This window comes from Oncorhynchus gorbuscha, linkage group LG18 (assembly GCF_021184085.1).
Source record: "Oncorhynchus gorbuscha isolate QuinsamMale2020 ecotype Even-year linkage group LG18, OgorEven_v1.0, whole genome shotgun sequence".
NCBI classification, from domain to species: Eukaryota; Metazoa; Chordata; class Actinopteri; order Salmoniformes; family Salmonidae; genus Oncorhynchus; species Oncorhynchus gorbuscha.
In genome coordinates, this window is record NC_060190.1 from 27,877,645 (window position 1) to 27,904,709 (window position 27,065).

At 43.1% G+C, this 27,065-nt stretch overlaps 1 protein-coding gene across 1 annotated transcript; it reads left to right on the top strand.

Moving 5' to 3' along the window:
• The first annotated feature begins 16,472 nt into the window (after positions 1 to 16,472).
• LOC124004132 (CCN family member 5-like) lies at positions 16,473 to 26,476 on the top strand. Its single transcript, XM_046312921.1, has 6 exons — positions 16,473 to 16,529; positions 19,226 to 19,433; positions 23,107 to 23,361; positions 24,877 to 24,963; positions 25,502 to 25,761; positions 26,189 to 26,476. Exons 1-6 carry the CDS (start codon positions 16,473 to 16,475, stop codon positions 26,474 to 26,476), a joined length of 1,155 nt encoding a protein of 384 aa, XP_046168877.1.
• Positions 26,477 to 27,065: the final 589 nt, after the last annotated feature.

Here is a 27,065-nt window from a genome sequence, read left to right on the forward strand (position 1 = left end):
TCTGGAGTACTTCTCCTGTCTTATCCGGTGTCCTGTGTGAATTTAAGTATGCTCTCTCTCTAATTACCTCTTTCTCTCTTTCTTTCTCTCTCTCGGAGGACCTGAACCCTAGGACCATACCTCAGGACTACCTGGTATGATGACTCCTTGCTGTCCCCAGTCCACTTGGCCGTGCTGCTGCTCCAGTTTCAACTGTTCTGCCTGCGGCAATGGAATTCTGACCTGTTCACCGGACGTGCTACGTGTCCCAGACCTACTATTTGACCATGCTGGTCATTTATGAACATTTGAACATCTTGGCCATGTTTTGTTATAATCTCCACCCGGCAAAGCCAGAAGAGGACTGGCCACCCCTCATAGCCTGGTTCCTCTCTAGGTTTCTTCCTAGGTTTTGGCCTTTCTTGGGAGTTTTTCCTAGCCAACGTGCTTTCAACATCTGCATTGCTTGCTGTTTGGGGTTTTAGGCCGGGTTTCTGTACAGCACTTTGAGATATCAGCTGATGTATGAAGGGCTATATAAATACATTTGATTTGATTTGATTAATGCAAATACAAATACATATAGCTTAATATCATTGCACTGTTTGGGAGGAGAGCTTACGTTGATTTGATTGGCTTGAACACATGGTTACAATATACCCTATTACATAATCAAACAAAAAAGTGAGGTAAGCTACTAATTCATAGAATGCATTTGCATCGATTAAACGTGCTATCAAATCAATTGACAAAGTCGTGAACATAAATCATTACTACATAGAATTGCAAGAGTTTTCTTTTAAACAGTCATAAAATCAAGCTTTTGGTGTGGTGTATTCACGCATCTCAATAAACTATAACCTAAATGCATTATTACCTTCAACTTGGTCCAATTCACGATTCCAATTTCCCGCCCCCTGACGTCAAGAACAGGCTCAACCAATAGACAATATGGGCTAAATGTCCCAAGCAGGACAATAGCAACTTCCAGAGAGGGTCAGGCTCCTTAGGCTTTGCGGTGACCACTCTGGTTTGGGTGTCTTCGACAGAACTGTGTGGCCCTAAGCCAAGTGGTCACATATCGTTCTAGGTTCCACTGCGCAAGAGGGGGTCCGTGGAGTTTTAGGAACATCAAGGCAGACACACAGTGAAGTTGGATTTTTTTGATTGGCAAAAAGTGGTCAAGCATCCAATTGGCCTTCACAGTGCACACACATAGAGAACATGGTTTGTCATTCTATCGTTTTTTGTTGAATTTTTGTGGAAATTAAATTGAATTATTTTGAATTTATCAGAAAAACGAAATAGTTTTACCAGCTCCGTTTATTCTCAAATTGTAAAAGGTGAGGGAGCGTCGCTCCCTAGCACTCCGGCAGCACTACCACCCTCCAGCAAACAATGCTAGCTAGCTCAACTTGGCTAGCTTGTTGTGTAGTGGTAGGCTACTAGCAAGCTCCATTATGGCCAAATCGATCACAAAATTATCCTGTAGGCCTACTGAACAACACTGCCTTGTGTGAAAAGAGAACCTAGCTATATTCAAATCAAATCAAATTGTATTTGTCACATGCGCCGAATACAACAGGTTTAGACTTTACAGTGAAATCCTTTCCCAACAATGCAGAGTTCAAAAGTAAGACAAATTTGCTAAATAAAAAAAGAAATAGTAACACAATAAAACAACAATAATGAGGCGATATACAAGCAGTACCAGTACCGAGCCAATGTGTAGGGGTCCGAAGTAGTTGAGGTAACTGAGGTAATTTGCACATGCAGGTAGGAGTAAAAGAGACTAGGCAATCAGGATATATAAGCAGTGTATGTGAAAGAGTGTGAAAGTGTGTCTATGTGTGTGTCACGGCTTTCTTCTGTTGAAGGAGAGGCGGACCAAAACGCAGCGTGGTTATTGCGATACATTGTAATGAAGATGATAAATGAACAATATACAAAACAAGAAATGTGAAAAACCTAAACAGCCCTATCTGGTGTAACAAACACAAAGACAGGAACAATCACCCACAAAGCCCAACACCAAACAGGCTACCTAAATATGGTTCCCAATCAGAGACAATGACTAATACCTGCCTCTGATTGAGAACCATATCAGGCCAAACACAGAAACAGACAAACTAGACACACAACATAGAATGCCCACTCAGATCACACCCTGACCAAACAAAACATAGAAACATACAAATCAAACTATGGTCAGGGTGTGACAGTGTGTTTGTGGCGTCAAAATGCATGTGTGTGTGTGTTTTGTGTGAGCGTATGTATTGTGTGTGCGTATTGGAGTGTCAGTGTAGTATTTGTGTGTGTGTGGGTAGAGTCCAGTGAGTGTGCATAGAGCCAGTGCAAGAGAGTCAGTACAAAAAAAGGGGTCAGTGCAAATAATCTGGGTAGCCATTTGATTAACTGTTAATAAGTCTTATGGCTTGGGGATAGAAGCTGTTTAGGAGCCTTTTTGGTCCCAGACTTGGCGCTCCAGCACCACTTCCCGTGTGCGGTAGCAGAGAGAACAGTCTATGACTTGGGTAGCTGGAGTCTTTGACAATTTTTTGGGCCTTCTTCTGACACCACCTGGTATAGAGGTCCTGGATTTATGCACTACCCTCTGTAGCGCCTTATCGTCGGATGCCAAGCAGCTGCCATACCTAACAGTGATGCAGCCAGTCAATATGCTCTCAATGGTGCAGCTGTAGAACTTTTAAGAATCTTAGGGCCCATGCTGAATCTTTTCATCCTCCTGAGGGGGAAGAGGCGTTGTTGTGCCCTCTTCACAACTAGGTTTGTTTTGTTTGGACCACGATAGGCTCTTAGTGATGTGGACACTGAGGAACTTGAAGTTTTCAAACCACTCCAGTACAACCCTGTCGATGTAGTCCACGATAAACTCCTTTGTCTTGCTGACGTTGAGGGAGAGGTTTTTGTGCTGGCACCACACTACCATCTCATTGTCATCGGTGATCAGGCCTACCACCGTCGTATTGTTGTCAAATTTAATGATGGTGTTGGAATCGTGCGTGGCCACGCAGGCGTGGGTGTGCATTGAGTACAGGAGGGGACTAAGCACGCACCCCTGAGGCGCCCCCGTGTTGAGGGTCAGCATGGCAGATGTGTTGTTGCCTACCCTCACTACCTGGGTATGGCCTGTCAGGAAGCCAAGGTTTGTTGCATCACAGACATTCCTCTTCTGTTGGCATGGCTGGACAGCACCCTGCATAGTCACCACCTGTCGGAATCTGACCGTAGCTCCCCTTCGTTACTTGCTGGTCTCGCATTTCTTGTTCTCGCCATCTCAACTCCTCTTCAGTGTATTCTGGCTCAAATTAATAAGGGTGTATATTCCTATGTTAGTATGTAAAAGAACATGAAAAACTGTTTTGTCGTCCAGCTGTTCTTGGAAAGAGGAATCTTCAGAAGTAGCCATTGTAATTATTTAGCTAGCTATCTCAGATAAACAGTGCATTGTAACATAGCTCCTGTGAACCTGTAGAAACTAGTACTGCTTACCGCCCCCCCATTTTGGAAAGCCTGGCTTCGAGGGGGGGAACACAATTGAACAAGGAAGTAATGCTCCCATCTGGCTGTAGTCTTTACAAAGCAAAGGGAAAATGAGTCTACCTAGGTATTCTACAATGCCATGGCAGAAAGGAACATAATTGAGACAAGTCCAATGGCTCTATTGAACAAAGACAACCATATCTACTTGCTGCTAGTGAGATCGTGCAATCGGTGAAACACAAAGGCCACAATAATTGTTACAAAACATGACTTTATTTATTTAATATTTTTCAAATAAAAAATATGTTGTATTGTATCAATGTTCTGTCATTATTAATTAAAAAATATATATAATTTGCATTATAAAGCAAAGCAGTTACAGTGAAATAGATCTGTTTTTGCACAGATATATACTGTAGACATTTATAAAGCTATCTAACTCATGGTGTGCTTGTCTGTATTATAGTAAGTTTTACTTACTATAGTATACTACTCTCCACTGAACAGCAGGTTATATACAGTCACTAGTAAAAGTGTACACACCCCTTATAAGGGCACAGGGTGAGACCCAGATGCAGACACGGGAGGCAGATGGTTTGAGTCTCTGATATTTATTATAATCCAAGGGGCAGGCAAGAGAACAGTCGTGAACAGGCAAAAGATCATAAACAAGGTCAGAGCCCAGGAGGTACAGAGTGGCAGGCAGGCTAGAGGTCAGGGCAGGCAGTATGGTCAGGCAGGCGAGTTCAGAGTCAAGGCAGGCAAGGGTCAAAACCAGGAGGACTAGCAAAATAGAGATAAGAACACCATGTTGGTTGACTTGACAAGACAAGACGAACAGGCAACAGACAAACAGGGAACATTGGAATAAATACCCAGGGACTAATGGGGAAAACGGGTGACACCTGGAGGTGGGTGGAGACAATCACAAAGACCAGTTAAACAGATCAGGGCGTGACACCCCTTGCAGTCTTCACATTTTCTGTTTTAGAATTCAATCTAAAAAGGGATTACATTAAAAATGTTCCTACTGATCGACACAACCAACTCCACATTTTCAAAGTGAAATAAAAATTCTCTAAAATATTCAAATTAATAAAACGAGGATGTATTGATTGCGTATGTCTTCACACCCCAGAGTTAATACTTGGTGGAAGCACCTTCGGCAGCGATTTTAGCTGTGAATATTTCTTTTATGATTATATTGACCTTGCATAACTCTTAAGGCAACATATGGGCCTTTCCACGAAATGAGTGCCTTTTTTGTGCCTTTGGTATTTAATGTAGAAATTGTGCACCAATATTACATTTTAAACACCTGTTATATTAAGTGATGTGCCCTTTAATATAGACCATATGGATAATTCAATAAATCAGATTGTTATTGTGAATAAAAGCTTTCTAAAGTGCCGAAATTCTGAATTTTGATATGTCCCTCCAACCCCGTGTCACTTCTAGGAAGATTTAACCCATTTAATCCCTACACTTCTCCAAGATTCACTATTATTGTAAAGCCCTAGTTATTTTGTTGACAAAGTCATTTCTGAAGATTATTATTTATTTCATGTGATTAGAGATTAATTTACCCCTGTCCCTCATCTTAAAGTCAATACTGTTACGTTAACTGAACTCTCGTTTTAATGGTGAAACAATTTATTTTCTCATATTTTTTCCAAGGAAAAATGGTCAAATCATTTAGTAAAAGTAGGTGAGCTGGTTCTGGTGTTTTGTGGTGGAAAACTGAGTGTGTCGAGCATAATACATCAACCTTGTAACCCATAAATAGACAGGATAGACCTTTCTTTTTTTTAAAGCTTGCATTCTATTGCTACTCCCTGTTGCACACAACAAGCTTCAATTCCCCCGGTCACAAGGGGATTTATGCAGTACCATATGTCGGCAAGTATTGTGGTGGAAGCATCATGTTATGTATCACGTTTCAGGAGACCAAGATGCAGACAGTGTCGAAGTAACAAAGTATTGATAGAACAGGGGGCAGGCAAAACGACAGTAGGTCAGTAAATCTAGATCAGAGTGCATAAGGTACAGAACGGCAGGCAGTTTCGGGGTCAGGAGACAAATGGCTATGAGACATGGTTTGATCCTAGACACATGAAAAGTATATGGAGGGTGTGGGGCAAAAGAAGACAAATAGCAGAGGGGCTAATGATCCTGGAGACGGGGAAAGGGCTGATGAACCGGGGGGAAAGTTTTCTGGACTCCACCCGGAGGGGCAGATCTTGGGTGGACAGCCATACCCTCTGCCCAAGACAATACCAGGGAGCCGGGGTCCGGTGGCGGTCCGCTTGTCGTCGATACCTGGAGGTGGTCTTGAGAAGAGCCGACCGGGCTCTCTTCCAGGTATGCCGACAGCGGCAGACAAACATCTGACCTCTTCCTCTTGCTCCGGGAAGAGCAGGGCCTGATAACTCAGGGAACACTCAAAGGGTGAGAGACCCATGGAAGAGCAAGGTAGGGTGTTGCGGGCATATTCAACCCACACTAGTTGCTGGCTCTAGGTGGTGGGGTTGGCGGAGACCAGGCAGCAAATAGTCGTCTCCAGGTCTTGGTTGGCTCGCTCCAACTGGCCGTTGGACTGGGGTGGAACACGGAGTACAGGCTGGCCGACAACCCAATGAGTGTGCAGAACGCCTTCCAGAACCAGGTCGAGAACTGAGGACCCTGGTCGGATACCATGTCCACTGGGAGTCCAAAACTGGTCCACTACTGTCAGGATGGCAGGGGGAGACCCCAGGAATATGTGAGACCAGAGATGGTGAGGAACAGGCAGAGGTTGAAGGGGACCAGCTGGAGCCCCCTGGGCTCGGCACTGAAAGCTGCGCCTCATGAACCTGCCTCCCTATTCATCAGCTGAGTGCTGTCACCAGGCACGAGGTGGGAAGGATGGTCTCGGATTCCGGGGATGTAGCCACGGGTCTATAGCGGTGTGACAGCGCATCCGGCTTGACATTCTTTGATCCCAGTCGGTATGAGAGAGAAAAGTTGAACTGGGTGAAAAGCAGGGCCCACATATCTTATTTGGAATTGAGACTCTTGGCGGTGCAGAGATATTCCAGGTTTTTGTGGTCTGTCAACACAATGAACGTATGTTCCGCCCCCTCCAGCCAGTGCCTCCACTCCTCCAATACCATCTTCACTGTGAGAAGCACGTGATTCCCCACATCGTAGGTTCTCTCCGTGGCGTTGAGGCGATGGGAGAAGAAGGTGCCGGGATGTAACTTGAGGTCCAGGGCAGAACGCTGGGACAGGACATCCGAAGCTTCGGCCTACACCACGAACTGGCGGGACGGGTCAGGGTGAACCAAGATGGGACCTGTAGTGAAATGGTGTCTGAGATCCCGGAACGCCCGGTCATCAGCTGGGGACCACGTGAATCGAACCTTAGGAGGGGTGAGTGCAGACAGGGGAGAAGCCAAGGTGCTGTAACCCCGGATAAACTGGCGATAAAAGTTGCCGTATCCCAGAAAACATTGCTGTTGCACTCTGGATGTAGGCTGGGCCACAGTCCTGTAGTGTAGCATCTGCATCATCTGACCACTTCCGTATTGAGCGAGTCATGGGTACTTCCTGCTTTAGTTTTTACTTGTAAGCAGGAATCAGGATGATAGAATTATGGTCAGATTTGCCAAATGGAGGGCGGGGGAGAGCCTTGTCTGCTTCTCATTCTCGCCTGAAATGACATACCCAAATCTAACTGCCTGTAGCTCAGGCCCTGAAGCAAGGATATGCATATTCTTGATACCATTTGGAAGGAATCACTTTGAGGTTTATGGAAATGTGAAAGGAATGTAGTAGAATATAACACAATATATCTGGTAAAAGATAATACAAAGACAAAAACAACCCTTCTTTTGTTTTTTTTTGTACAATCATCTTTAAAATGCAAGACAAAGGCCTGATCCAATGAACCATTGTATTCAAAACTGTTTTAATTGAGTACGACAGAACTGTGAGTATAACAGAACTCATAGGGCAGGCCAACTTCCAAACAGGAAGTGGAAATTCTGGGGCTGGTTGATTTTCAACTCATCCAGGCTCTGTCGTAACCGGCAGAATAATTTTGCACGCCCAATTTTTCAGTTTTTGATTTGTTAAAAAAGTTTGAAATATCCAATAAATGTCGTTCCACTTCATGATTGTGTCCCACTTGTTGTTGATTCTTCACAAAAAAAATACAGTTTTATATCTTTATGTTTGAAGCCTGAAATGTGGCAAAAGGTCGCAAAGTTCAAGGGGGCCGAATACTTTCGCAAGGCACTGTAATTGGACACTAGTAATGGACATTATCAAACAAAACAACAATTTATTGCGGAACTAGGATTCCTTGCACTGCATTCTGATGATAGCTCATCAAAGATAAGGTAATATTTATGATGTAATTTCGTATTTCTGTTGATTCCAACATGGCGGAGAAATATATTTACGTGAGTGCCGTCTCAGAGTATTGCATGGTATGCTTTTTTCGTAACGTTTAAAAAAAATCTGACACAGCAGTTGCATTAAGAACCAGTGTATATTTAATTATATGTAAAACATGTATCATTCGTCAAAGTTTATGATGAGTATTTCTGTTATCTGATGTAGCTCTCTGTAATTACTTCAGATATTTTGTAGGCATTTCTGAACATGGAGCCAATGTAAACCGAGATTATCAAACAAAACATAAATGTATTGTGTAACATGATGTCATACGAGTGTCATCTGATGAAGATTATCAAAGGTTAGTGATTCACTTTATCTCTAATTCTGCTTTTGTGACTATCTTTGGCTGGGAAAAATGGCTGTGTGTTTTTTTGGATTTGGTGGCGATCTAACATAAATATATGTTGTGTTTTCGCTGTAAAAAAATTAAAAGATCGGACACGATGGGTAGATTAACAAGATGTTTATCTTTCATTTGCTGTATTGGACTTAATAATTCAAAATATTTTTGAATTTCCCACGCTGCCTTTTCAGCGGAATGTTGGGGGGGGTTCCGTTAGCGGAACCTGTGTCCTAGACTGGTTTTAATAACTGTCATGTTCAAAATTGTGCACTCTCCTCAAACAATAGCATGGTATTCTTTCACTGTAATAGCTACTGTAAATTGGACAGTGCAGTTAGATTAATAAGAATTTAAGTTTGACTGCATTAAAGTCCCCGGCCACTAGGAGCACTGCTTCTTGGTGAGCATTTTCTTCTTTGCTTATGGCCTTATAGAGTTGGTTGAGTGCGATCTTAGTGCCAGCTTCATTCTGTGGTGGTAAATAGACGGCTTCGAATAATATAGATGAGAACTCTCTTAGTAGATAGTGTGGTCTACAGGTACTCTACCTCAGGCGATCAATACCTCAAAACTTCTTGATGGTGGTGGTATTGTGGGTGACCCGGCCTATAGAGCGACTGTCCAGCGCTCCAATGTCCATGGGAATGGAGAGGGGCTGAGTGAGGAAGCCCAGCTCGAACGTCAGTGTAGCTTCCATAAAGCTCTCATCGGCCCTAGTCAATGAGTACCCAGAGAGATTTCGACTGATTCTCCCACAGCAAGATGACATGAAAAGTGGTGCAAGTAAGAGGAGAGGAAAAGTTATCCGTATGGCCCACCAGAGTACTCGCTCCTACCTGTGAGCCTGGTCTTTTAGTGGACAAGTGGCCACAAAATTCACAGTAGTCCCGCAATACAGGCAATTCTTTGTGTGGATCATGTATAGCCATTTGGCTGGGGACAACCTTGCTCTGCCTATTTGCATCAGCTCGGGAAGAGGTGAATTGGCAGACTTTGGAGACTCTCGGGGGAACTCAGGTAGCCTCTGGTTCTCTCAGCAATGTGGCTATCAGGGACTTCCGGGATGTCTCGTGGCGAGGTAGAAGCCTTGGGCGGGTGAGTGAAATCGAACCTCCTCTCCTTGCTACGCTCCCGTAGTCAGCCATCGATCAGAATGGTCAAGGCAATGAGCGAGTCGAGATGCATCGGTAGTTCTCGGGCTGCAAGTTCGTCCTTTACTTCCGAAGATACTCCATGCAGGAACATGACGAAAAGTGCTTCTCGGTTCCAGGCACTTTCAGCTACTAACTTAGGAAATCCACTGTAAAGTCTGCCAAACTGCGGGAGTCTTGCCGAACCTGAAGTAACTTCTGGGCAGCCTATCTCCCGGACAATGGAGTATCAAAAACTTTCTTCACCTCCGCCACAAACTCCTACAGACTGAAGCATATGGCCAACTGTTGTTCACATACTGCCGTAGCCCAGGCAAGAGCCCTCCTGGACATCAGCACGATGAGGTATGCTATCTTAGAGCGTTCTGAGGGGAAGGAGGAGGGCAGCTCGATAATGAGGAAACACTGAGCGAGAAACGTCCGACAGGTACCCGACTCTCCATCAAAGCGTTCTGGAGGAGGTAAGCGGGGTTCCCGGGAAATTGGGGTGGCCAGGGAGGCTGTGAAGTTACCTTTGTGGCAGGCCTAACAGACAACCCATGGAATTGCTCCAGCAATTTGTTCAACGCTCAGTCATGGCATTCAGCCAAGGTCTGCAACCCTTCCATAAGACCACAAAGCAACTCCTTGTGCTTTCCAATGGTGGCTCCTTGAGAGGAGATGGCATTGTGGAGATGGTCCAAGTCTGCTGGGTCAGTCATGGCCAGTTCATACTATCACGTTTCAAGAAAAACCCAGATGCAGACAGTGTCGAAGTAACAAAGGATTATGAAACGACAGGTCAACGGCAGGCAGAGGTCAGTAACCAGGGTGTGAAAGTTATGGGTATGCTTGTCATCAGCAGGAACTGGGGAGTTCATCAGGATCAAAATAAACATGAAAGGAGCAAATCCCAGGAAATTAGTTAAAAGTAAAACACTTTCTAGAATTCGATGATGATTCGTTTCAGCGCGCCGTCATCCTTTTTTCCCTCACAGAAGCCAAAGATAAAAAGAGACGACAAGATGAGTTTGGTCTGTTTATAGTATGCATGCTGAAGGGGTGTGTCATCTACCACCATTCACATCCCACCATTCACTTCCTGAAGTTCTCAAAAAAGGAGTCAACCCTTACTCACCTCATTTTGTTATAGCATCTTTAGTCCGACAGACGATTACGTGAAACCCAGAATGCATTGTATGCCAACAAACATGGCTCAACACATAGCTGTAATTAGCTTAGCTCGTCATAATCAATACAACCTTCAAAAAGGTAATTTACACACATAATATCGGAATGCATGATTTAAAATCGGTATTTGAAAAACATGTGAGTAAACAGTAAATATATCAATAATTACCACACAAAACATTTTCATTTATTGATACAAATGGCGCGTGCAGGCAGTCAATCACGGTAAACTCTCACTCCCACTCTGAGGCATTCGGTGTCATTGTTTAAGTATGTAGCTAATGAGCTAAGCTGTAGCATTAGCAATGTCTTTCAAAAGGAGACAACTCACAAATGCGGAAATTCTGGAGATTTTTTAAAATTCTGACAATGAGTATGAAAGTCAGGAATCAGATTCTGACAGTGTGGAGCTGCCCCCCAGCCATTGAGAACCCTGAAGCTGAGGACCCCTTGTCCAGTGACAAAGTCCCAGTTCCCTTTGAAGATGCTGGTGGTGATGGAGGCAGACCAACAGTGGATGAAGTACAGGAGTTATGTGGTAGCTGGAAGGCTGCCAGCCATTTCACTTGGCCCTGCTGTTTGCTTTGATGAGTCCCAGTCTGGAGTGCAACGCCCCTTGCCTTTTCCATCTGAGGCAGAGTGCTTCAAGTTGTTTCTGACAGAGGAGCTGGTGGGAGACATAGCAGAGACCAATCGCTCTGCCTTGGAGCTACAGGAGAAGAGAGAGCCAGGAGTCGGGGGGATAACCACAATTAGTGAAATGTATACCTTCCTGGTGACAGTCCTCATGGGGATAGTAAAGAAGAATACTGAAGCACAGATCCTATGGTTGCAACTCCCTTCTTTGCCGTCCTCTTTTCCCAAGACTGCTTCCTAGTTCTGCTGCGATGACTGCATTTCATCAAAAATACTACTGCCATCCTAAATGACCCGTTATACAAAATAAGAAATGTCAATAGCTGGCAGTAAAGTGGCATGACAAACGAGACATCCATGTCCTCTCTACTGTCCATACAGGAACCATTTGGGCCCCAGGGAAGGTGGACCACCTGACGGGAGAGAGAAAAATCAAACCAGACTGCGTGCTTGACTATAACTTCAAAATAAGGGAAAGTGGATAACGCAGACATGATAAACAGCTTTGTGGAATGCACTCAGAAAATGACCAAGTGATATAAGAAGATATTTTCAAATTATTCCAGGGTAGCTTCAAAAATACAACAAGCCAATACTTCTCTGACGCAATTAGCATTGGTTTACAGAACTAATAGAAGAATGTAGCTAGCTACATAAGCATGATTTAATATAACACCATAAAGGTTATGAAACCTCGCGTGTCCGCGGTTATAAGGAATATATACAAAAATATTTTGCTACAGTAGAAACGACATAACAGGACATGCAGAAACTATTATAACGTAATAAGGCACTTACTTTGATAGAAACGCTCACATTTCCAAAGTTATTATTGGTAACGAAAACAACTATGACTGCGATGCAGGCAACAGATGGAAAATGTGAACACGTGTGTGCACGACGGGAGATAAGCAAATGTCTGCAGACTTGAACTGCACAAACAATTGGGAAGTTTTTTGGGGAATTTTGACCGGGTCAGAAATATCCCAAAAAATTTAATTAATTGGTCCGCAAAAGTAAAAATTACTCCTTCGTGTGAATGAATGAGGCGGAACACACCTCAATTCAAACTGTTCTTACAAAATAAAAAACTTGTTAGAAAATCATTTGAAATTGACAAGTTGAAAACAACCTATAAATAAAAACAGGCAGCATGCCTTGGTTTGAGGGCAGCACAGATTAAATGTACTGTTGAGTAACACTCACATTCTGGAATGGAGAGAACGTTCTAACAACACGTGCATTAAAAAAACTCACACTGGGGGCGACCGTTGGAGGTATTTGGAACCCACGCATGAAAGGGCTAATAAATTGAAATGTTTTTTTTTGCAGGGATATTCAAGAGAAGTGACTGCAATTTATTTGGTCAGTCACCTCCATCCCCTCTGTTTGGAGGACAACTTTATTACTATGACTAGGTAGGTAACCAAAACCAAGGGCTCTATTAATTCCATAGTGTGATTAAAGGCAATGTTCCCGCAGTCGCAGAGACGACATTCACGGTTATTCCTGGTTATGCCTGGTCATTCTTTAAATGTGATTTCCTCACCATCTTCAAGAAGCATGACCCATTCAAAAAAATATAGAACTAAGAACAGATATAGCCCTTGATTCACTCCAGACTTGACTGCCTTTGACCAGCACAAAAACATCCTGTGACGTACTGCAACAGGCGTAACCTGTTCAACCTCTCTTTCATATCTTTCATATCGTCTGAGATCCCTAGAGATTGGAAAGCTGCTGCGGTCATCCACTTCTTCAAAGGGGAAGACACTCTAGACCCAAACTGTCACAGACCTATATCTATCCTACCCTGCCTTTCTAAAGTCTTCGAAAGCCAAGTTAACAAACAGATCACCGACCATTTCGAATCCCACCTTACCGTCTCCGCTATGCAATCTGGTTTCCGAGCAAGACATGGGTGCACCTCAGGCACGCTCAAGGTCCTAAACGATATCATAACGGCAATCAAGAAAAGACAATACTGTGCAGCCGTCTTCATCGACCTGGCTAAGGCTTTCGATTCTGCATTCTTATCGCCAGACTCAACAGCCTTGGTTTCTCAGATGACTGCCTTGCCTGGTTCACCAACTACTTCTCAGATAGAGCTCAATGTGTCAAATCGGAGGGCCTGTTATCCGGACCTCTGGCAGTCTCTATGGGGGTGCCACAGGGTTCAATTATCGGATTTCTCTATATACTTCTGGCCCTTCTTTGGACACTGTGCTGTGTTAACAAACCTCCAGACAAGCTTCAATGCCACTCTCCTTCAGTGGCCTCCAACTGCTCTTAAATGCAAGTTAAACTAAATATATGCTCTTCAACCGATCGCTGCCCGCACTAACATCACTACTCTGTACGGTTCTGACTTTGAATATGTGGACAACTACAAATACCTAGGTGTCTGGTTAGACTGTAAACTCTCCTTCCAGACTCACATTAAGCATCTCCAATCCAACATTTATTCTATAAACGGCTTCCTATTTCACAACAAAGCATCCTTCACTCATGCCGCCAAACATACCCTTGTAAAACTGACTATCCTACTGATCCTTGACTTCGGCGATGTCATTTACAAAATAGCCGCCAACACTCTACTCAGCAAATTTGAAGGAGTTTATCACAGTGCTATCCTTTTTTGTCACCAAAGCTCCAAATATTACCCACTACTGCAACCTATATGCTCTCAGTGGCTGGCCCTCGCTTCACATTCGTTGCCAAACCCACTGGCTCCAGGTCATCTATAAGTCTTGCTAGGTAAAGCCCTTCCTTATCTCATCTCACTGGTCACCATAGCAGCACCCACCCATAGCACACGCTCCAGCAGGTATATTTCACTGGTCATCCTCAAAGCCAACTCCTCCTTTGGCCACCTTTCCTTCCAGTTCTCTGCTGCCAATGACTGGAATGAATTGCAAAAATCCCTGAAGCTGGAGTCTTTTATCTCCCTCACTAACTTTAATCATCAGCTGTCAGAGCAGCTTATAGAACATTGCACCTGTACACAGCCCATCTGTAAATAGCCTACCCAACTACCTCATCCCCATATTGTTATTGTTTTTGTTGTTGCTCCTTTGCACCCCAGTATCTCTACTTGCACATTTATCTTCTGCACATCTATCACTCCAGTGTTTAAATGCTAAATTGTATTTTTTTCACCACTATGGCCTATTTATTGCCTTACCTCCCTAATCTTACTACATTTGCACACACGGTATATAGACATTTCTATTGTGTTTTTGACTGTACGTTTGTTTTTCCCACGTGTAACTCTGTGTTGTTTGTGTCGCACTTCTTTGCTTTATCTTGGCCAGGTCACAGTTGTAAATGAGAACTTGTTCTCAACTGGCCTACCTGATTAAATAAAGGTGAAATAAAAAAATTAAAAACGGTAAACGCTGCATATGTCGGCTCAGTCGGAAATTATCTTTACATTTTAACATGGCTCTTCCGCAATACAGTGGTGATACAGATTTAATCTAGCCCCCCATCTAGCGGTCTCTCCTTGTCTGTAGACTGCTTGCCAGCATAAGGAAACAAACAAAAATGTAATTTAGTGATTTGGATTAACTATCCCTTTAACCCTGTCAATCACACATATCTTGCAGTGAGTTCTGAGAAAAAAATCACTTCTTTACCACAAAACCTAGAGAAGGGCCAAAGGATGTGTGTGGATTCAACATACCTGCAGGTGTTCAAATCTAGATCGACGGTGTCCACAGTTGTAGGTTTTTGCGCACTCTGTGAAACACACACACAGAGAGAGAGAAATGCGTCATATGACCTCCCCCATAGAGAAACTGTGAAGTCATGGGGTAGAAGCTGCTTTGTGGCGTTATGTTATTGTAACGGCAGATGCTTGAGAATGTTTCAGCAGACAGCGTCATTTATACTTCCTTCATACTGTATTGGTGGTCAAAACTACATCCAACTTTGAGGAAAAGGCTTGTTTTTGGAAGCAGGGAAGCAAACAGTAGTCTAGTCTTTGGTCTGTCTTTGGTAGACAGATGTGGCGAAAGTCTGTTAGAAGTTGTAAGTGTAGAACAGTAGTGGTCATATAACATTTTTAGCTACATTGGTGGGGCATTGTAACCCTACAATGTAAAGTACTTTGCAACCTAGTGAGGAGGGAAAAAAATACTGTATCATGTAAACGCAATTCATGATCATTATCTTTCAGGTGTCTTGTATGATTTACATTCAATTGATATGAGTGTGCCCATCTAAAGTCAAATAGTTAGGTATGGACTAGCTTGTTATTGCTTGTGTGGGAATGCTGTGTGGCAATCTACTGTATGCCAAGACAAATCTGTCAAATCCATTTGATTCCTTATTGAAAATATGTTTCATTATGACCTGCCCTGCCTTTACACTGTGGTGCATTGAGACAACAATAGCTGATTTTTCACATGCAATACATAGACATAGGCAAGCGTGTGCTATTTATTGACTTATATCTACAGGCTTCTGAGGGCTAAGCTGTGGCCTTAATTCAAATGCAATGACACACCAATTTAAAGTGACTTTTATTCGCCTGTAGAACAATCACAAGTTTCATCACAGTGAAAATAGCTCCAATCAAATCACAATGTATTGGTCACATACACATGGTTGGCAGATGTTATTGCGAGTGTAGCGAAATGCTTGTAAACTTCAGTTGTACTTGTAGTGGTTGAGAGTCGCTTAAACTCGGCACCCAGAACAGAATCTCGCTGTCTAATATTTAAATGTTAAAGTCTGTCACAAGAGACTAAAAGTCACTCTAACCAAAGGTTGGGCATTCAGTAGAAGTTACCTTGGTGAACCTCTGTCTATTACACAGTGCCAACAAAACACCAGGTCAAAGCAGGAACATCATCCCGGTAAGAAATACAGACAATTTAACTCAGCCACGACCAATCACAAGCACAATTCACCACGTCAATACACAGTGTATGGACTTCAGTCTAAACTGCCCCCAAAAGCCATGAAAGTCTTTGGAAAAAGTGCTTGGCTTGGAGAGAAAGAGAGAGAGAGCGTGAGACTAAGAAAATGGGTAGCAGGAATGTGGAATTACAACTATTTTTGATTCCTGTCCAGTAACTATTTACATTGCAGTCCACCGTCTGTGACATCAGAAGGCAGACTTTATAAATGAATGGACAGAGGCAGGCAGTTTGCTAACACACAGCATTAATGGCACCGCGGCTTTCTTGAGGAGATAGAGTGACAAGAGAGAGCGAGAGAGAACTGGCTAACCCCTGAAGATGGACCGAAGAGATGCGACGCTCCTTGGTTCCCTGCTGTTGTGTATCATCACTCAGGTGAGGGTTGACAAGCTCAAGAATTTCCTCAAGAATTCAAGTTGTCAAACATCTTTCATTTGTCAAAGTAAGCTTGTGATATTTTGGGGAAGAAATGGAATTTAATGTTTGAGGGATGTCATGGGATGATGAACTTGTTTGCAGCATAGTGTATGCACTTGTTTTTGGTAAGTGAATATGGTGGTTCACAAACTGATGCTAAACGTTATCAATACAGATAAAAACATCCATATACACTATCAGTGGAGGCTCCTCAGAGGAAGAAGGGGAGGACCATTCTCCTCAGTGAATTTCAGTAAAAGAAAAATAGTGAAACAATGAAAAAGTTATCCTTTTTAGATAAAACTATACTAAATATATTCACGTCACCAAATCATTTATTAAAACACACAGTTTTTCAATTAAGCTCTACAGTAGCCTCAACAGCACTCTCTGGGGTAGCACCATGGTGTTGCCGGGGTACAGCTAGTTTCTGTTCTCCTCTGGGTACATTGACTTCAATACAAAACCGAGGAGGCACATGGTGCTCACCCCATACCTTAGACTTGCACAGTAATTATGAAAACTTCCGGAGGACATCCTCCAAACTATCAGAGCTCTTGCAGCATGAACTGACATGTTGTCCACCCAAACAAAGGATCAGATAATGAATTTAGCACTGAAAGCATAAGCTACAGCTAGTTAGCACTGCAGTAAATAAATTATGGTGAGTAGTTGACTCAAAGAGAGAGAACGACAGAAGCAAGAGAGAGAGAGAGAGAAAGCTAGCTATATTATGTTGTATTTTTTCCACTTTCACTTACTTAGCTAGTGAATGCAGCTAGCTAGTTTAGCCTACTCAAACATCCGGCTCCAACAGAAAGGTATGCTATGTTAGCTAGCTGGCTATGGCTATTCAATGTTGAACCTCTTCCAAGTCGAGGTAAACTTTTGGTTTTATTAATTTATTGCCACCAGGGCCCGAAGGTGTAACTGCTAAACTGCTTGCTGACTATACACTGTACTGCATGATTGAAGCGGGTTTACTAATGCCTTAGTTCTAGTAGCTATGTTGACTATGACGTTAGCTAATATGGTGACAATGATGTAGGCTGTGTGGAGTGGTTAGCGGTTATGGTATGAATGTTTGGCTTGGAAAGGTTTCTTCGCCTGGTCACAGACAGCTGTTGTGTTGTACACTGAAGTCCACAAGCGAATGGAAAAGGTGAGAGACAGCGCGTAAATGTGAGAAGGAATTATACAATGAACAAAGTGATCATGCTGTTCTTATGTGTGCTGCTATGAAAGTAGAAGCTGTATTTGTGGGTGATCAGGGGTGTATTTATTCCACCAATTCAGTTGAAAAATGTTTCTTAAACGGAAGCATATTTGAAAGAAACGGGGATAAACATACTTGAATTTGTCCAATCGAAACTCTTGTTTGCAACTGTTGGACTAATGATTACACCCCAGATAAATTAGATGCAGGCAAGAGTGTACAAGGTGGTATTGAATGTGTCACTGTCTGTCACCTTGATTACAAAAAACTTTCATTCGTAGGCTAAGTTGTAGCAACCTCATGATGGGTAAAGTATCATGTACATTTGTAGCCTAAACCTGTCGATGTTACATTGAGCTGGGTGAATGGAATATGAATGACAGTCATCCAATATGCTGTAATAGAATTAAGGCCATGCTCATAAAAAATAAGTTGTTCTCCCTCATCTTAAACGGCACCGAACGCCACTGATACACATCAATTATACACCAATATATACATCAATATTCACAACAATACACTAAAAGTAAAACACAATCATAGAAAATAAACACATTTTTCTGTAAAAAGGTCCTCAATCAGCCTTTAGAATTGCCCTAGAGACACCAATTCAACTCATTTTAGAGAGCGCTGGAAAAACACTTAAAAGCAGATTTACATAACTCAGTGGAGATTGAAGGGATTTCCAGAGTTAGCCATCCCTGAGACCGGGTCTAGTATCTTGTACGTCGATTAGCCAACAATAAGGTAAGGTAAGGCGGAGGTTTATGCAGGAGGGCTTTAAAAACAAAAAGAGTGCAATGCGTTTGCACTGCAAGAGGGCAGTATTTTACCAGAATTGTAACAGCAAAATAATCCTGCATCAACCGGATGTGAATGTTTAGTTCATAGTGCTGCTTGATTGGTGGTTAGGCTATTAGCTGAACAAAATTAGGCTACATGAAAAAAGTGCAATACTGTTAATAGTGCTGGGTTTCAGTGAATGTATTTAAATCACAAAGCTTATCTGCATTTCCTGCAGTGAAAAAAAATAAGATTCGACATACATTTAAGTGATGCTATGAATGACCGGCATACGGTTTTTGTGCGTTATATGTGTACAATATATCCTGTATGATGTTCATGGTTAAAAAATTCCAGGTTAGACGATTCCCTTGCAGCTTATTCCCTGCTGATTCCGGAATACCTCCAATTGGGATTTGGGGAAGCTGTAAGGATTTGGGGAAGCTGTAAAGATTTGAACCCTACAGGTTACACAAACAAATACACACAAAAGTACAGTAACATTTATAGTACAGTCACAGACAAAAAAGGCTTTACCCCTACAGTCAACAAAAGGCTACTGGTGAAAACTGCAGTCTCACACACATTTGATTCACAAACGCTACTGCAGTTAATCATCCTACTGTCAACCCACATGTGTTAGGTGTGCTGCCAGCTTTGCGGGGGCCCGTGTCACAACTGCCCCTGGCCCGCACCACGCTGCCCTCTGGGGGTGTCCACGGTGCTGGATGGGTGCCGCTGCTGCCAGGTGTGCGCCAGACAGGAGGGCGAAGACTGCACGGAGAGGTTTGTGTGTGACAGCCAGCAGGGCCTGCAGTGTGACTACAGCGCCAGCTACCCCGGTGGTCCTGGAGAGTGTGTCAGTGAGTACAGCGCTACCCTGTTAAACCGGTCCCAGGTCTGTTTGTGCTGTCTTGCCAACTGTGAGATATATCTGTTTGTGGTATCTTGCCAACTGTAAGATCCAACTACAAGACAGTTGGCAAGACAGCGCAAACAGATCTGGGACCAGGCGACTACTTTGCAGGGTACAAATACTGTACAAAGCCTCAAAACATTTCCATTATGTGATCATGGTAATGATAATAAGAACTCAAATGGAGTGAGATGTAAGAGTGTATCCCAGTTTTCATGCACCGCAAATCTTTGACTAAGATGAATGTTGAATGTTCTATTTCATGGCCATAAATAATAGGAAAATAGCCAAGAACTTAAGTTATTTAGGATTGGGAATGGCAGCCATGGGTAATAATCCCACAATATCCAGTTGGATACAACAAGTATTGCGACATTGATGTTAAAGGCAGCCATTAGAAGTGTTTAAAAAGTAAAAAAATATATGCACTCTGGATAAGTGTCTGCTAAATGACTCAAATGTTATTTTAGTACACATGTCTTCTCCCTAGATTTGACACCACATACAGTGGCAAGAAAAATTATGTGGACCCTTTGGAAATACCCGGAATTCTGCATAAATTGGTCATAACATTTGATCTGAGCTTCATCCAGGTCACAAGAACAGGCAAACATAGTGTGTTTAAAGTAATAACACACAAACAATTATACATTTTTATGTCTAAATTGAACACACTGTGTAAACATTCACAGTGCAGGGTGGGAAAAGTATGTGAACCCTTGGAGTTATTAACTGGTTGAGCCTCCATTGGCAGCAATAACCTCAACCAAACATTTTCTGGAGTTGCGGATAAGACCTGCACAATAGTCAGGAAGAATTTTGGACCATTCCTCTTTACAAAAACGTTTCAGTTCAGCAATATTCTCGGGATGTCTGGTGGGAACTGCTCTCTTGAGGTCATGCCACAGCATCACAATCGGGTTGAAATCAGGACTCTGACTGAAACGTGAATACCATTCTTGTTTAGTGTTTTACGTATCGTAGACTTGTCAACAGAGATGTTAGCATGTTCCAGAGATTTCTGTAATTCTTTAGTTGACACTCTAGGAGTCTTCTTAATGTCATTGAGCATTCTGCGCTGTGATCTTGCAGTCATCTTTGCAGGATGGCTACTCCTAGGGAGAGTATCAACAGTGCTGAACTTTCTCCATTTATAGACAATTTGTCTTACATTGGACTGATGAACATCAAGGCCTTTAGAGATACTTGTGTAACCCTTTCCAGCTTTATGCAAGTCAACAAGTCTTAATCTTAGGTCTTCTGAAATCTCTTTTGTTCGAGACATGGTTCACATAAGGCAATGCTTCTTGTGAATAGCAAACTCAAATTTTGTGAGTGTTTTTTATAGGGCTAGGGAGCTCTAACCAACATCTCCAATCTCGTCTCATTGATTGGACTCCAGGTTAGCTGACTCCTGAGTCCAATTAGCTTTTGGAGAGGTCATTAGCCTAGGGGTTCACATACTTTTCCCAACCTACACTGTGAATATTTAAATTATGTATTCAAAATAGACAAGAAAAATACAATAATGTGTGTGTTATTAGTTTAAGGACGCTATATTTGTCTATTGTTGTGACTTAGATGAAGATCAGATCAAATTTGATGACCTATTCATGCAGAAATCCAGGTAATTCCAAAGGGTTCACATACTTTTTCTTGCCACCGTACGTTGTCACAAGCAAAAATTGAAGCAGAACAGATCCACAGATGATGCTATCTCTATTGCACTCCACACTGCCCTTTCCCGCATGGACAAGAGGAACACCTATGTGAGAATGCTATTCATTGACTACATCTCAGCGTTCAACACCATAGTGCCCTCAAAGCTCATCAATAAGCTAAGGACCCTGGGACTAAACACCACCCTCTGCAACTGGATCCTGGACTTCCTGACGGGTCACCCCCAGGTGGTAAGGCTAGATAACAACACATCCGCCATGCTGATCCTCAACACGGGGGCTCCTCAGGGGTGCATGCTCAGTCCCCTCCTTGTACTACCTGTTTACTCATGACTGCACAGACAGGCATGACTCCAACACCATCATTAAGTTTGCCGATGACACAACAGTGGTAGGCCTGATCACCGACAATGACAAGACAGCCTATATGGAGTAGGTCAGAGATCTGGCCGTGTGGTGCCAGGACAGCAACCTCTCCCTCATTGTGACCAAGACAAAGAAGATGATTGTAGACTACAGGAAAAGGAGGACCGAGCACGCCCCCATTCTCATCAACGGGGCTGTAGTGGAGAAGATTGAGAGCTTTAAGTTCCTTAGTGTCCACATCACCAACAAACTAACATGGTCCAAGCACACCAAGACAGTTGTGAAGAGGGCACAATAAAACCTATACCTAGTCTCCTCAGGAGACTGAAAATTTTTGCATGGATAATCAGGTCCTCAAAAGGTTCTACAGCTGCACCATCAAGAGCATCCTGACGGGTTGCATCACTGCCTGATATGGCAACTGCTCTGCCTTGACCGCATGGCACTACAGAGGGTAGTGCGTACCGCCCAATACATCACTGGGGACAAGCTTCCTTGTACCAGGCGGTGTCAGAGGAAGGCCCAAATAAATTGTCATATTCTCCAGCCACCGTAGTCATAGACTGTTCTCTCTGCTACCGCACGGCAAGCGGTACCGGGGCGCCAAGTCTAGGTCCAAGAAGCTTCTAAATAGCTTCTGCCCCAAGCCATAAGACTCCTGAACATCTAATCAAATGGCTACCCAGACTATTTGAATTCCCCCCCATTTTACGCCACTGCTACTCTCTGTTATTATCTATGTATAATCACTTTAATAACTCTACCTATAAGTACATATTACCTCAATAACCTCGAATAACTGGTTCCCCCGCACATTGTCTCGGTACCGGTACCCCTTGTATATTGTCTCGCTATTGTTGTTTTACACTGCTGATCTTTCAGTAGTTGTTACTTTCATTTCTTATTCTTATTCATATTTTTTAAACTGCATTGTTGGTTAGGGGCTTGTACGTAAGCATTTCACTGTAAGGTCTAAACCTGTTGTATTCGGCGCATTGCGAGTATGCGAGTATGCGAGTATGCGAGTAATGCAATGTGATTTGATTTTTGTTTTGTTCCGCTTCACCTAAAACTCAGCAAAAAAAAGAAACATCCCTTTTTCAGGACCCTGTCTTTCTAAGATAATTTGTAAAAATCCAAATAACTTCACAGATCTTCATTGTTAAGGGTTTAAACACTGTTTCCCATGCTTGTTCAATGAACCAGAAACAATGAATGAACATGCACCTGTGGAACGGTCGTTAGAGACAACAACAGCTTTCAGACGGTAGGCAATTAAGGTCACAGTTATGAAAACTTAGGACACTATAAAGAGGCCTTTCTACTCACTCTGAAAAACATCAAAAGAAAGATGACCAGGGTCCCTGCTCATCTGCGTGAACGTGCTTTAGGCATGCTGCAAGGAGGCATGAGGACTGCCGATGTAATGTAATGTCCGTACTGTGAGATACCTAAGACAGCACTACAGAGAGACAAGACAGTGAGAGGACGTTTCTTTTTTGGAGTTTACTTTAAAAAAGTTCACTCTCTCACTTCCCCATCTGTCTCCCCATCTATTCCTCTCTCTGTGACCAGGCCAGAACATGCTGGGATGTGAACTGAACGGCATGCGCTTCGAGGAGGGCCAGACATTCCAGCAGTCGTGTGCACAGCTGTGCCACTGCCTGGGTGGCGGGGTGACCTGTGTGCCACTGTGCAGCGATGACCTACAGGTTCCTGCCGCAGCCAACTGCCCCAACCCTCAGCTAGTGCGCCAGCCTGGGAGGTGCTGCAGGGAGTGGGTCTGTGAAAGCCTGGACAACAACATTTACCCAGACACTATGGCTGCAGGTACAGTACTCGATAGGCAAAAATATGAAGAAATACTGATTAGGAATGATTAATAGTAATTATTTATTTATTTTTCATTTTACAAGAATAATCTCAAAGTGAGTAAAATAAAAATATGAAATGGAGAAATAGTAAAAAAAAGACTAAAAATAATATAATTTGGAAAGTAATTCAGACCCCTTGACTTTTTTTCCCCTCATCAGTTTAATCACAATTCCCCATAATGACAAAGCAAAAACAAACAAAAAACATCCCCCGGAAATATCACATTTACATAAGTATTCAGACCCTTTACTCTGTACTTTGTCAAAGTACTTTTTGGTCAGGGAGGTGACCAGCCTCAATGGTCACTTCTTGACAGAGTTACAAGTTCCTCTGTGGATTTGAGAGAGTTTTCCAGAAGGACAACCATCTCTGTTGATCCTCCACCAATCAGGCTCTTTAGGTTAGATGGGGAGCATTGATGGACAGCCAATTTTCAGTCCAAAGATGACAGCCTGGTTGTATTTTGCCAAAAGGCACTCAAGGACATTCAGACCATGAAAAACAAGCATTGTCTGGTCTGATGAAACTAAGATGGAACTCTTTGGCCTGAAGGGGAACCTTCACCCCAGGTGGGTCCTGGCACCATCTGTGAAGCATGGTGGTCCATTCATCATGCTGTGGGGATGTTTTTCAGTCAGGAGGGACTGAAAAACATCAGGATTGAGTGAAAGATGAATGGAGCAATATACAGATGGTGCTCAGGACCCAGACTGGGGTGAAGGTTGGCCTTTCAGGACAACGAGGATCTTAGTTTCACAGCCAAGACAATCAGGTTTTTCGGGACAAGTCTCTGAATGTCCTTGAGTGGCCCAGGCAGAGCCCTGACTTGAACCAGGCTGTCATCTCTGGAGAGACCTGAAAATAGCTGTGCAGCAATGCTCCCCATCCAACCTGACAGAGCTTGAGAGGATCAACAGAGAAGAATGAGAAAACTCCCCAAATACAGGAGTGCCAGGCTTGTAACTCCATGTCAGAAGGCATTGAGTTCTGGTCACCTCCCTGACCAAAAAGTACTTTGACAAAATGTACAGAGTAAAGGGTCTGAATACTTATGTAAATGTGATATTTCATTTAATTTTTTAATTTTTTATAAATTAGCAAAAATGTCTAAAAACCTGTTTTTGCTTTGTCATTATGGGATATTGTGTGTTGATGAGGGAAAAAAGGATTTGATCAATTTCAGAACAAAACTGTGACGTAACAAAATGTGTAAAAAGTCAAGGGGTCTGAATACTTTCCGAAAGCACTGTATATATGAAATTTGTCCTAAAGACGCGGAATGTCTTACAATGTGAGATTGGGTTGCCAATATGTGCAATCAATTTCCAAGATGCTGGGCTCATTCACTCGTGACAATTGCGACATTCCCTTGACATTGTGGTGTCCTATAAATCATGATTTAGTTAAAAATTAGGACACAACAACCTTGAGGGTTAAGTCGAGGCATAACATTTTGAATGCCTCACACAGGAATGCCTCACACCCTTGCAAGCAACTCTTCTTCAACCCTGCTCGCCTCGCATGGACAAATTCCACAACGCCTCCCAACTGCATACTGTAACTACCTTGTGCAAACATTTTGAAAGGAAAGCTAATGTTGGCAATCAAGCTGAACTTTCCATTGGTAGACTATTGTTTTGGAGTAACCCTTTAATCGATGCACTCATTATACCTTCATGAAATACCCGCTTTATGAATGTTACAGTATCATTTAAAAAACGTTCTTAATAACAACGTTCTTAACACATGTTATGAATGGTGTCATAAAGGTTTTATGAATGCCTTATGTACGGATACCCTCTTCCAGTAAAGTGTTACCCTTTTTTGTAGCTAACCTGTTGATGCTTCAACTGAAGACATGTGTGTGCAAGGAGTAGTTACATCATACAAATAGGCAGTATGTATTGAATCCAGAAGTCACGTATATTTAAGCATTTAAAACCCACAATATTCACATTTAATGGACAAGAAATGCACATAACATTTCCTTTGCGTGTAATAGCATAGCCATATCAATATCCTCACATAACAAACCCAATGAGTATACAAATGGACTAACAGCATCACATTGCCCTTGTCTTTCAACACTACCCAGTGGAGAAACCACCAGAGAGGGAGAGGGTGCGTCACGGGTTTCGTGGTGATGGTGGTGGAGCTCAGTCTCAGGGCCAGGGCCTGAACTCCAACTGCATTGAGCAGATCACAGACTGGAGCCCCTGCTCCAGCAGCTGTGGCCCAGGTGTCTCCACCCGCAGCTCAAACAAGAACTGGGCCTGCCGCCTGCAGACCCAAACCAGACTGTGTCAAGTCAGGCCATGCCAGGCCACTGCCGTGCCTCGCAGCAGGTCGCATGTGGTGAGTGGGAGCAGCGGTCTCCGCCTTTCTTTACCTCAAACACTCTCAAACACTTTGCAAATACTCTTACTGCTGTCTGGCCATTTTGTTTTCGAGGTTAGTTGAGGTGGAATGGATTGCCACTTGAGGTGGGTGGACAGTTTGGCCATTAGAATGTTTTGCTTTCATTGTTGTACCTCACTTTTTGGCAAATGGGATGAATTACTTGATATAATTTACATTGTACCTTTACTTAGATACAGCATTGACCATAAATTGATCATAAATGTGTGCCATCAGAAGAATTGCATCATGAAGAATTGTATGGAGAGTTGTCAAAATGTCCTAATATTTCAAAGTCCATGTTGATCAACTAAAAGTTGAAGTAAGAGATCATTTAAAATCATTCAATGTTTTAAATTGAAGTCCACTGTTATGTGTGTTGCAGGGAACTGGTGCCTGCGATAGTAGCTTCAGGTCTCCCGTGCCCATTCATCTGGAGCACCAGGGCTGTTTGAGCACGTGGGCCTACAGGTTCCGGTTCTGTGGCCTGCAGTGTCTGGAAGGCCGCTGCTGCAGCCCCTACCACACCAGGACTGTCAACATGGCCTTCCGCTGCCCCCAGGGCAGGATGATCCACCAGCAGGTGATGATGATTGAGTCCTGCTCCTGCCACCACTACAATTGTCCCCAGTCCCCATTCACAGCCTACAGGAGAGCCATTCCCTGGCTTTAGAGTATAGGACCGTGGAGAGTGAAATAGCCCCAAAGCCAGAGATGGGCAAGCCCTGTCAGTGAAGATACTGGACAATGACATACGAATAGGAATCGAAGAGTAGGGTAGGATTCAATCAAACTTGCACTGTGGGAAAAAACACATGGTTCCTGCGCTGTTGAAAAAAGCACCATTAGTTTAACCCAGTAAATATAGTCAACTGCTTTGCATTGCTTAGAATATGTGTAATAACAGTGTTAACAATTTCCGCAGTGCAGGTTTGATTGAAGTTCATCCTCTATTTGATTTTGAATATTGATTAGGGCCATTTAATTTAAATGAATACCTCCATCATCAAGATTCTTAGAAAAGGTGCCTGTGTGTGTGTGAGAGAGAGAGAGAGAGAGAGAGAGAGAGAGAGAGAGAGAGAGAGAGAGAGAGAGAGAGAGAGAGAGAGAGAGAGAGAGAGAGAGAGAGAACGAGAGAACGAGAGAACGAGAACGAGAGAGAAAAAGAGAGAGAGAGAGAGAGGATGAGTGACTAGTTGATTGAGTGATGCATGGTGGTGGATGGAGGTGGAGGCCTATAAGCGGCAGTTTCGGTTACCTCA